Source organism: Myxocyprinus asiaticus, chromosome 10 (genome assembly GCF_019703515.2).
Source record: "Myxocyprinus asiaticus isolate MX2 ecotype Aquarium Trade chromosome 10, UBuf_Myxa_2, whole genome shotgun sequence".
In the NCBI taxonomy this organism is placed as follows: domain Eukaryota; kingdom Metazoa; phylum Chordata; class Actinopteri; order Cypriniformes; family Catostomidae; genus Myxocyprinus; species Myxocyprinus asiaticus.
The window spans coordinates 34,384,973-34,398,052 of record NC_059353.1 but is presented as its reverse complement, the minus strand read 5'-3'; the positions used below and the strand labels follow the sequence as shown (position 1 = coordinate 34,398,052).

Genomic DNA, 13,080 nt, shown 5'->3' with positions numbered 1-13,080 from the left:
GCAGCCTTAGTCACCATTCAGTTTCATTGTATGGAGAAAAGATGCAATGAAAGTGAATGGTGATTGAGACTAACATTCTGCCTAACATCTCCTTTTGTGTTCTGCAAAAGAAAGCAAGTCATACAGGTTTGGAACATGTGAGTGTGAAAAAATGATAGAATTTTCATTTTTGGTTGAACTGTGCTGACTTAACTGACTTTAAACCCAAAAAAGAGAAGGTGCTATTTTAGCTGTATGATTCAAGACGAGAACATTGAGAAATGAATTTGAGAAATGTTTTTTTTCCTACTCTTACTTTTCACAGAAATCATTCATGACACCCCAGTATGGCTCAGGAACAGCAAACCATTCACAATCTCCTGGGCCAATGTTAATATTCACAGAGCAGAAGTTGTTATTTTCTTGATGACCTGAATGGGACAACAACAGTGTTTAGAGTCATTTATTCTACTACCCCCTTAGTCATTTTCAACTTTGTTCTGTATTCAAGATTGCTACCAGTGGGAGATGTATGCGCTTGCATGCCAATAAACTGACCTGGTGTCCTGCTGCCTGGGACCTTCATATAGAGCTGGACTGTGTTCATGCCAAGAATGGTGTGGCCCAGATGACTGAGCAGATTCCCTGCAGACACCACCCGCGCAAAGGCAGGCAGCTTACTCAACTCAGCCAGCTGCAGCTTCCACCTGCAAGGCCACAGGGTGGAGGGGTCAAAAGCAGTGACATAACATGTCATCTGTTCCATCACATCTCTGCTTCATCTATGCTCGGAATCTGTTTCAAGTCTTAAGAGGTCAATTTCATTCTCTAACACAATTCTCCTTCAGACTTTTCATTTTCAAGGGGTCCATATGAAGCTCAATTTACTGCATCTTAATACAGCACTAAGCCATGACAATCCATGTGTTACAGTGACTATAATACTAAAGGTGTTGTTAGGCATGATGTGTATCAAAGTGCCTATGATGCCTTTTACCATTGTAAAAATCCCTGCAACCCATCACCTCAAGTGGGTTATTGTTTTTATAAAACAGCAGCAACATCAATATAATAATAAACATCAATTCTCAAATAAGTAAATTAAAGAGGTGGGTAGACTAAATATTTTTCAAAATTTACTCCCATTCATAATCATGTGAATGTGAGTATGTAAAAATATGCAAAGAAATGTAATCTTGTAGTTCAAGTTTTGTCATCTCTGACCTGTAAATTCATTTAGTAAAAAGACATTTGACTAATTGAGAATCTAAACATTACAGACTGACCTCTTGGGTTGAATCTTAAGCATAAAAGGAAACTTTTTTTTTCTTTTTTTTTGTTGCATGATCTTGTTCAATATAATATGTAAAACATTATTTATTTGATGATGAATATTGTATTGTACATTTGTATTTGGACATTTGACATGTCTTGTTGGTCCTACTTTATTTGGTCCTACTGAAGTAATTTTGTATGCTTAAAATCTATTGAGACCACCATTTAACCATACAACAATCACAATAAACAAATCATCCACCAATACAGTTAACTATTAGCATTATTATAGGATTCAACTGATGCACGGTCATTGGTAAGAATACACTATCAACTATTTAACAACCAAATTTGTCTCCTAACTTCATATTCCATGTTTAATAAAGAGTTTTGGACAATTTAATGCATATAGACAGGTCAAGTTTCCAGCTTTGTATTTTATGAATGTTTGATGGTGATGGTTTGAATAAAGAAATGCTTAGACCAAGAATAAAACCAGTGAGCATTACTTTTTCTCATCTGACAAGTCGATGTTGGTCCCAAATTTGATGTGCTTAATGGGACCTCTCCTTCGGCGCACCACACTGAAATACAAATGCAGGCTCCAGTTAAAGACTACAGTACTTTCAAAAGGGTTTAAAACATTTAGGCTTTTATTGCACTAGTACGTACTTCTCTGACAGAGTATATTCTGTGTCTGAGTGGTCCTTCTGCCCTTTCTTTTCATTTTCCTCCTGTCAGATAGTAATGTGAAATGGAGGCATTAAATCCCAATATCAAAATTTCATCATCTAACATGACTGGGATATTTCTTTTCCCCAAACACGAGGGAATGATGACTACTGACCCGCAGAGATTCCTGGAAAGAGGATGCTTGGTACTGAGCATATCTGGCAATGGTTGTGTGCGACCGGCTGCTCTCACAGCGCCACATCTTCCTGCTGCCCGTCACGTCCCAGTTCTCATCGGTGGGCTGAGACAACTGAGTCCTCACCTCCACCAGGTGCTCTGGGTTGGCCTCCACCAGAGTCTTGGTGGAGAACAGCCCTAGGTCTGAGATAGAGGGGAGGAGAGAAAGAAAAGACAAAATGTCAAATGATGAGTTACAAGAGGTAAAAATGTATATATAAAAACAAAAACATATGTATTAGAATTATGAAAAGTGATCTCACTTTTGCTTTTCAGGACTCTATGTTTAGGAGCACTCGAGCCCTTAAGTGAAACATTTAGGGGCACAGAGTTCAGTTCTGTTTATGCGTATCACAAGAGAGCGGGAGGAATTAAGAATGACTACAGAATTCATAAACAAAAGATCCTTGATACATGGCAAAGGACACCTTCTCTGATAAACGTTAAAAAAAAAATATATATATATATATTTTTAAATTAACCTTACAGACAGCACCGAACAACATCAGTCCTGACTGATCTCCTTTATAATCCACTAATAATATGTTGAGGACATGTTATACTTCCATTTGCCATTAACAAACATAGGTAATTCTTAACAGATTAGTTGATCAACATTTATTAAATCAAACTTTCACAACATTCATAACTATATAAATGTATTTTCAGATTTAACTATCTGTTAAGCGTTGTGCAATAATTCTATTAGGGCTGCAACAACTAATCGATAAAATTGATCATTATCGATAAATAAATCATCGACAACTAATTTCATTATCGATTTGTTGGATATTTGCTGCGAGCACGGTAAAGTGTGTTGCGTGATGAAGTTTAAAAATGGAGACAAATTGAAGTGGAAAAAAACATGACCCAAGATGTCCATAGCACGAAAGCACATTATAAACACTACAAAGAAGATCATAAGAAGCATACTGTTTAATATGGAAGGGTTGCTGCCTCGGGTACGTTGACAGAGGGCGTGCGCTCTTTGATGAGCTTAAGGGTTGTTTCTCTCCAGTGCATAACTTACATTTTATGTATTTCACAAAACTGTTTGTCTTTATCACAAGCGGGTCTCCAGCAAACTTATCTAAATACTTTAGAAACAAGTAATCAGTGACAATAATATTGGAAGTTTTGTGAGAGCACAGAATTGTGGATTCAGTACAGTAAACCAAACCAAATCCTTTCAAGAATTTCATCATTTCTTTTTAAAAAAAAAATATATAAAAATTTTTTAAAATAAAATTATCCGATTAATCGAAGATATAATCGAAGATTAACCGATTATCAAAATAATTGTTAGTTGCAGCCCTAAATGCTATGTTAAGGTTATTTATGAAAGTTATACAATTTTAATATTTTCTATGACACGCACAAACTACCTCACAAAGATGCATTTCTGCGTCTGTAGGACTAAATGCTGTTTATAAATAGTTTTCTATGAAAACATGCACTTGACCAGTGGTTCCCAAGCTTTTTAGCTTAAAGTCTATACAAATATCACAGCCATGGATGCATGGATGTGTGTGCTTGCGAGAGAGCGCTATCATCCATGGCTGTGAGAATGCAAAAAAAAAAAAAAAAAAAAAAAAAAATATATATATATATATATATATATATATATATATAAATCTCGCAAAAGTATAATGACGTATAAAAATAATGATAAAACAATGAATTTTTGGAACGAGCACGGCCTGTCTTGCAGTGGGATTTTGCATAACCACAATAGACATGATACTTGATACATTTCTAGCGGTTGACATTACTACTGGGGCCGGTTGCACCAGCGTAAATGGGGACTAATTCACAATATACAGACTACTAAATATTGGAACGTTGCACCATTAAACTTAGGCAGAATGTAACTAAGTATAAACTAAAACTCAGCAAAAAAAGAAATGTCCCTTTTTCAGGACACTGTATTTTAAAGATAATTTTGTAAAAATCCAAATAACTTTACAGATCTTTATTGGAAAGGGTTTAAACAATGTTTTCCATGCTTGTTCAATGAACCATAAACAATTAATGAACATGCACCTGTGGAACGGTCAAGACACTAACAGCTTACAGACGGTAGGCAATTAAGGTCACAGTTATAAAAGCTTAGGACACTAAAGAGACCTTTCTACGGACTCTGACAAACACCAAAAGAAAGATGCCCAGGGTCCCTGCTCATCTGCATGAACGTGCCTTAGGCATGCTGCATGGAGGCATGAGGACTGCAGATGTGGCCAGGGCAATAAATTGCAATGTCTGTACTGTGAGACGCCCAAGACAATGCTACAGGGAGACAGGAAGGACAGCTGATCGTCCTTGCTGTGGCAGACCACATGTAACAACACCTGCACAGGATCGGTACATCTGAAAAATCACACCTGCAGGACAGGTACTGGATGGCAATAACTGCCAGAGTTACACCAGGAATGCACAATCCCTCCATCAGTGCTCAGACTGTCCACAATAGGCTGTGAGAGGCTGGACTGAGGGCTTGTAGGCCTGTTGTAAGGCAGGTCCTTACCAGACATCAGCAGCAACAACATCGCCTATGGGCACAAACCCACCTTCGCTGGACCAGACTGGACTGGCAAAAAGTGCTCTTCACTGATGAGTCGCAGTTTTGTCTCATCAGGGGTGATGGTTGGACTCGCGTTTATCATCGAAGGAATGAGCGTTACACCGAGGCCTGTACTCTGGAGCGGGATCGATTTGGAGGTGGAGGGTTCGTCTTGGGCGGTGTGTCACAGCATCATCGGACTGAGCTTGTTGTCACTGCAGGCAATCTCAATGCTGTGCGTTACAAGGAAGACATCCTCCCTCATGTGGTACCCTTCCTGCAGGCTCATCCTGACATGTCCCTCCAGCATGGCAATGCCACCAGCCATACTGCTCGTTCTGTGCATGATTTCCTGCAAGGCAGGAATGTCAGTGTTCTGCCATAGCCAGCGAAGAGCCCTAATCTCAATCCCATGGAGCATGTCTGGGACCTGTTGGATCGGAGGGTGAGGGCTAGGGCCATTCCCCCCAGAAATGTCCGGGAACTTGCAAGTGCCTTGGTGGAAGAGTGGGGTAACATCTCACAGCAAGAACTGGCAAATCTGGTGCAGTCCATGAGGAGGAGATGCACTGCAGTACTTAATGCAGCTGGTGGCCACACCAGATACTGACTGTTACTTTTGATTTTGACCCCCCTTTTTTCAGGGCCACATTATTAAATTTCTGTCACATGTCTGTGAAACTGTCTAGTTGTTCAATCTTTTTATGTTCATACAAATATTTACACATGTTAAGTTTGCTGAAAATAAAAGCAGTTGAAAGTGAGAGAACATTTCTTTTTTTGCTGAGTTTATTTATGAAAGCATCCGACCAGGAGTAATTGTTGGAACAAAAAAGCAGACTGATATCTTATGACATCAATGAGCTCATGTTTTGTGTGACAGGCATAAATTATTTCGACATACAGTATGATGTTGACATTTACATTTATGAGAGGAAACTTACTTCTAAGTGGCTTTTTAGCATGAAACAGTTCTAACGGTGCAGTTTTCAGGGTGCATCACCCGGTGTCAAGTTTCAACATTCAAAATATATATAGGATATTAAAATGAATAAATGTGTATTTTTCCAGCCTGTTGTATTAGTATTTATCACCCCTTATTTATTTTAGATACAGTTCCTATATATTGTTATTTACACATAAATATACTATCAAATCTACTTTTATTACGTATCATATTTTAATGGGGATATAAATTATTACAGCTGAGTTACGTGAGCAAACAAGGTTTGAACATCAACTGTAACAAGATCAAACTGAATTTCACAGCTTTTTAACACTTCTGTGTACACATTTGAAAGCTGTTTATTGGATCAATACAGGTAAATGTCATATTATGCGACTACGCATTACAGAGAGCTTATGACCTACTAGCTAAGTCTTGCCTTAAGAACAGGTGGTGCAACCAAATTAAGCACTGATTAGTTACAAATTAGTTACTAAGCCTTTAGTGTGAACTTTACGTCCCAACTTACGTAAGACCTTACGCACAGCTGGTGCAACCCTACCCTGGTCTATATTCTTTGTAATTAACATTTTTATTGATTCATGTGCATATGACAGTGAAAAAAAACTCAACACATATATACTGAATCTACATTTTACATTTAAACCCTACTAATACAATCCCACCCTGACCCCTACCGAACACCCCTGTGGTCCCACATAACACACACACAATCCAAAAAAATAAACATATATATATATATATATATACACACACACATACACACATATATATACACACACACATACATATACATACACAGATACACATACATAAACTTACATAAAATAAAATATATATATATATATTTTATTTTATGTAAGTTTATGTATGTGTGTGTGTGTATATATGTGTATATGTGTGTGTATATATATATATATATATATATATATATATACACTATATTGCCAAAAGTATTCGCTCACCCACCCAAATAATTGAATTCAGGTGTTCCAATCACTTCCATGGCCACAGGTGTATAAAATGAAGCACCTAGGCATGCAGACTGCTTCTACAAACATTTGTGAAAGAATGGGCCGCTCTCAGGAGCTCAGTGAATTCCAGCGTGGTACTGTGATAGGATGCCACCTGTGCAACAAGTCCAGTCGTGAAATTTCCTCGCTACTAAATATTCCACAGTCAACTGTCAGTGGTATTATAACAAAGTGGAAGCGATTGGGAATGACAGCAACTCAGCCACGAAGTGGTAGGCCACGTAAAATGACAGAGCGGGGTCAGCGGATGCTGAGGCACATAGTGCGCAGAGGTCGCCAACTTTCTGCAGAGTCAATCGCTACAGACCTCCAAAGTTCATGTGGCCTTCAGATTAGCTCAAGAACAGTGTGTAGAGAGCTTCATGGAATGGGTTTCCATGGCCGAGCAGCTGCATCCAAGCCATACATCACCAAGTGCAATGCAAAGCGTCGGATGCAGTGGTGTAAAGCACGCCGCCACTGGACTCTAGAGCAGTGGAGACGCGTTCTCTGGAGTGACGAATCACGCTTCTCCATCTGGCAATCTGATGGACGAGTCTGGGTTTGGCGGTTGCCAGGAGAACGGTACTTGTCTGACTGCATTGTGCCAACTGTGAAGTTTGGTGGAGGGGGGATTATGGTGTGGGGTTGTTTTTCAGGAGCTGGACTTGGCCCCTTAGTTCCAGTGAAAGGAACTCTGAATGCTTCAGCATACCAAGAGATTTTGGACAATTCCATGCTCCCAACATTGTGGGAACAGTTTGGGGATGGCCCCTTCCTGTTCCAACATGACTGCGCACCAGTGCACAAAGCAAGGTCCATAAAGACATGGATGAGCGAGTTTGGTGTGGAAGAACTTGACTGGCCTGCACAGAGTCCTGACCTCAACCCGATAGAGCACCTTTGGGATAAATTAGAGCGAAGACTGCGAGCCAGGCCTTCTCGTCCAACATCAGTGTCTGACCTCACAAATGCGCTTCTGGAAGAATGGTCAAAAATTCCCATAAATACACTCTTAGACCTTGTGGAAAGCCTTCCCAGAAGAGCTGAAGCTGTTATAGCTACAAAGGGTGGGCCGACGTCATATTAAACCCTATGGATTAAGAATGGGATGTCACTTAAATTCATATGCGTCTAAAGGCAGATGAGCGAATACTTTTGGCAATATAGTGTATATATATATATATATATATATATATATATACACACATACACACACGCACACACAAACACACACAAATAAATAAAATAATAAACATACATGATTAAACTACACTCTCCACATCCCCTCCCCGAGATTCCCCCCAAAAAACTAAATATTTGCCCCATTTTTTAGCAAATAAGTCCCTCAACCCCAGCCTTCTACTTACCGCCTCTTCAAATGCAGCTACACTCCCCATTTCCACACACCACTCCGAAAAAGAGGGTGCTCCATTTGACTTCCAACCCCTTAAAATTACTTGCCTGCCGATCATGAGACTGGTCATAACCCAGTTTTTTATATGATTGTCCCCTAAATGCATGACCGCTCCATCACCCAAAATACAGAGTCTGGGACAAAGCAAAACCTGAGTGTTCAAAACGTCGCACAAATACCTCTGAACCCTCAAACAAAACTCCTGGATCTTAACACACCCCCAAAAGACATGGGTAGTGTCTCCAACTTCTGACTGGCATCGCCAGCAAGTGGGTGTGTCTTTAAGACCAAGCCTATATAATCTAGAGGGGGTCCAATAAAATCTATGTAAAATCTTAAATTGCATAAGGCGAACCCTTGCATCTCTAGATACAGACTTCACATTTTTAAGAATCTTAGTCCACACTCCATCCAACACCAAATTCAAATCTTTTTCCCATACTTTCTTGAGAAGTCAAGGCTCCATCCCCCCGACTCTAAATTAGTAGGGAGTAATACACTGATGCTTCATGGCCTTTTCCAAAAGCAGCAATCACCTCTCCCAAAGCACCTGCCGCTTTAGGGGGGTGCATGCCACTACCAAAAATAGTGCAGAGTAGGTGGCGAAGCTGTAAATACTTATAAAACTGAGATCTGGGAATGCCAAAATGTTGAACCAAATTTTCAAAAGATCTCAATACTCCACCCTCATATAGGTCACCAAGTGCATTAACCCCCTCACAATCCAATCTGACCAACAAAAAGGGGACTTATTAATACATAGTTTAGGGTTCTGCCATATGCTCGAGGCAACATTTAAATAAATATCCGAATTAAACACTCTGGACACTTTTGTCCATATCGAGTGCAAATGCAAAATAACGGGATGCGACTTAACCTCTCCGGCTAGTTTAATCGAAAGGCTATGCAGTGGCGAGATAGGGGCAAGAACTTCCTTTTCAATACAAAACCAGGGAGGGGCTCTCTCAGGTGGAAGCGACCAATGAGCCAAATGTCTAAGACCGAACGCATAATAATAAAACAAAATCTTGGGTAGGCCTAGCCCTCCTCTGTCAATTGGCCTAAGTAACTTATTGAAATTTAACCTGGGGCGCTTACCATTCCAAATAAAGGACTTCGCTATGCTATCAAATTGCCTGAAATAAGAGAGGGGGACATCTACAGGGAGAGACTGTAGCAGGTAGTTGAATTTTGGAAAACAATTCATTTTAATAACATTAACTTTCCCAATCATCGATAAATGTAATGAAGCCCACCTGCCCACATCGCTCGAAAACCTTTTTATTAAAGGGTCAAAATTAACTAACTAAATCAGACAAATTTGCTGGGAATAAAATCCCCAAATACTTAATGCCCTGTTTGGGCCACTGGAAGGCGCCCGGCTGGAAAGCCGTTTCTGGGCAGATTAAAATATATCTTTAATCTGTTTGAGAAATTTGAAATATATATATATATATATATATAGATCAATATAATGACTCCCTTGCTCTTACTTGAGCCACCACTAAAGAAAACATATCCACCCCATATCTTCCCAAATTTTTCAGCTTCCTGCGGGCAGAGATGTGTTTCTTGAAGAAACACTATATCATATTTCTTACGTTTAAGAAAAGTAATAACCTTCCTTCTTTTTATGGGGTGCCCCAACCCATTCACATTCCATGTGGAGAGAGACAACTTATTCATATTAACATTTGACATATTGATATAATAAAAAATTGTGTGTGAAAAACAAAATTATGAAGACCACATTCCCCATTAGTGAAACAATCAACCCCCGAACATCCCCCGGAACAAAACAAATAGAAAAAAGAAAAACGTGCGCATTAACCCCGCGCACGACAGCGCCAACCGGCGACAATCCCTCTAAACTCAAAAGGTCCATGAACGCCCACGAGCCCCCACGACAACTTTGCCATCGGATTGCTCAGTTTTGCCTCACAAATTTGTGAGGCAAAATTACATAACAGAAAATACTTTGTGAAATAAGCCCAGTTAATAGGAAGAATGAACACAAAAAATGTGTAGATTCATTCACAGAACTGTCTCAAAGGTGTGATCTTCCACAAAACAAATTCCAGCCGATATAAAACCGTTCAGATTCCTCGGACAAACGAATGTTCCTTGAGCCGGCTGTTATGAGTTCAACGGATGACGTATTCATTCCAATGTCCCGTAAAAAAAACTCAAAACAAACTACAGCCAGCAGGAGGAATAAGCACGAAGAACGAACAGATTAATCCACAGCTGTTCCAAAGGAGTGTTATTCAACAGAACAAGCTCCAGTCGCTAGGCGGAACCAATACAAAAAGAAACAAAACCGGCATCCCGTTTCCCCGGATGGTCGAGTCAATTCACTCGGAGGCTGCATAAAAGTATATACCATGACTTACATAATCCGTCAGCTTTATAAAAGACATCCTTTGTGTGAGCATGTAAATATTTTGCGGTCATCTGTAGTGTCCACTCTCAAACTGGCCGGGAACTTCAATGCAAATGTAATCTTCCATCAATGCAAAAGTTTCTTAAGGAAAAGTGTTATTCACAAAACAAGCTCCAGCCGCACGGCGGAGCCAACACAAAAAACCCAAAATTTCACCCAGCTTCCTCAAGAGTTAGGTACAGCGAGTCAGGCCCACTAACATAAGAAACATCCAATGGTTTACTCAGTCATTGATTCTATAAAAGACATTGCCAGATTTGGACATGTGAATACTTTGCGACCGTTTTTCGTTTCTAATCTCAGTTTGGCAGGAAACATCAGAGCAAACGAGATCTTTTTCTGATGTAAGAGTTTCTTACATTCCTTGAACCGATCGCGTTTCTCTCGTCAAACTCGCAAAGTCTGGGAACAAGAAAAACTTATGGTTCTTCCAAGAAAGCTTCCCTTTGCTCCTCGCCTGGCGCAACACAAGATCTTTATCGGATGATCTCAGAAATCTGGCAAGAATCGATCGGGGCCTGTCTACCTCAACAGATCTGTGAGCTCGCTCGATTTCCAGCTTGTGGCCTGTTATGTCGAGCAGACTCGGGAAGAGCTCGTCCAGGAATTTCACCATATCTCTGCCCTCCTCATGCTCAGGAATTCCAACAATTCGAACGTTATTCCTGCGGTTTCTATTTTCAAGATCTTCAAGCTTTTCAAGGAGATGTTCCAAATCAACTTTGGTCGCGGGCGGATTAGCGGATAATTCCCTCTCCGAAGATTCCAGAAAATCGATTCGTTTTTCAACATCAGACACTCTTGTACCTAACTCAGAGAATTGTATTTCCATCGCCGTGATCGATCGACGTATTACAGCGAGATCCTCCAAGTCAGCAAGAATCTTCGTCAACATCATCGACATGTTGGACAACTGACGCTGGATCTCCTCTCCCGACGCGCCATCCAAATCGAGTCCCCGGTCTGTAGGCCTGTCGGGGCTTTCATCCTGAACACGTAAGTGTCTTTTAATATCTCCAGAGCCCGAGGATTTTGACTTCTTTGCCATGTTTTGCAACAAAGGGCAAATGTGTAACTGGGTGTATCAAATTTCACCAGATTATAACATGAGAATAATCGAAAATTCAGCAAAGTGCGCAGAGCTCGTCGCTCACACATCTGCTCCTTGCATGGCGTCCATTTTCTCTCTACCCCCTGGTCTATATTCGATTGGACGCAGGTTGACTATATACCATCAAACAAAATATTTTCACACATTCTCAAAACTGCAGGTCAAAAAAAATTACCTTAAAAGGGTGGTAGCTTCATTATTTTTTACACAAAGCGTAAATATTTGTCATTTTGACCCCCCTCTTCAAAATACTGGATTATTCTGTAAATATTGATCCAAGGCATTTAATATTTGAGTGGATCCATTTATTTTTCTTCAGAAAAAGTATTAACAAAATCAAACATTTCAGCCACGGAAGTTTCTGAAATTTGACTTTGGGGAACGAACACTGCCTGACAGGCCTTGCCTCTGCAGCCCTCTATATTGTGAGTAAATAACTTGCATATGAGAAAAGATTTTGTTCTATGCAGCTAAAAAAGATTTGTTATTAGCCACTGGCTAGTAAATATTCAGATTTCACTTGCAAGTGATAGTTGTGTAGGGACTAAGAAGAACTTTAGCACTGAGGTACTTTTACTGCAAACACATTCCTATAAATAGTAAATCCAGAGAAACTGATAATTTTGCAGTGGTCTCTTCATTTTTGCCAGAGCTGTATATGTTTTGCACACAAGGGAAGAGAATGTTAACATTCGTTATTTTTAATTTCAACAGGAAAAGGTTCATTTTTCGGGTTTGAAATGAACATTGAGTCAGTGTCACAGGTCGTGACGTACAGGGTTTAGCTTTCCACTGAATTTCAAAATAAAATATACACTCTCACATACTATGCCCCCTTCTCGGTTTGCTTTATATCTTTTTCAGTTGCATTACGCTTAAATGTCGTCAAAAGTCTGACGAGTAAAAACTAACATTTACTAGCCAATGCCGATTCTTTCTCCAACGTAGAGGGTTGCTGATTCACATGTAAATATCTTGTGAGCGAGTAATGGTTTTAAATCAACATACACAGGCTGTATAAGGAAAATATGAACAAACAACACTTTTCTTGTCATTGGAAATGGCCTGTTATTGCATAGCTGTTACAGCAGAGTACAAATTTTGTCCAAATGGCAGAATGTTCCTGACAGCAGCTTGACAGCCAATTACGATCCATTTATAGCATCTCTGCCACGACAACACAATGACAGGTACACAAAGTTTTTTAAATCTCAACTATATAGTTTTCAGGTGTCAAAAACTACAAATGTACTGTCAATTATTCCAAATTCCAAACTTGAGTCTATTCCAAAGTAAAACTATATATTCCACCATGTAATTTATGAGGTTTCAAAAGGAACATTTAAAAGAGCAGGTACATAAAATTCAGTTTAAGAAGAATCCCCTGACTGCGGCGCTTTTTTCCC

The 13,080-nt window shown here is 39.7% G+C and overlaps 1 protein-coding gene across 6 annotated transcripts in view; it reads right to left on the bottom strand.

Moving 5' to 3' along the window:
• The window catches only part of LOC127446728 (lysine-specific demethylase 6A-like), an 85,364-nt gene that overhangs the window by 7,544 nt on the left and 64,740 nt on the right, over positions 1-13,080 (bottom strand). For all 6 annotated transcript variants that reach the window (XM_051707861.1, XM_051707865.1, XM_051707860.1 and 3 more), the window contains 5 exons: positions 2,102-2,307; positions 1,927-1,988; positions 1,764-1,838; positions 538-686; positions 296-410 (listed from right to left, as the gene is read on the bottom strand). In XM_051707861.1, coding sequence (XP_051563821.1) covers positions 296-410; positions 538-686; positions 1,764-1,838; positions 1,927-1,988; positions 2,102-2,307 — 607 coding nt within the window. The remainder of the gene's footprint in view (positions 1-295; positions 411-537; positions 687-1,763; positions 1,839-1,926; positions 1,989-2,101; positions 2,308-13,080) is intronic.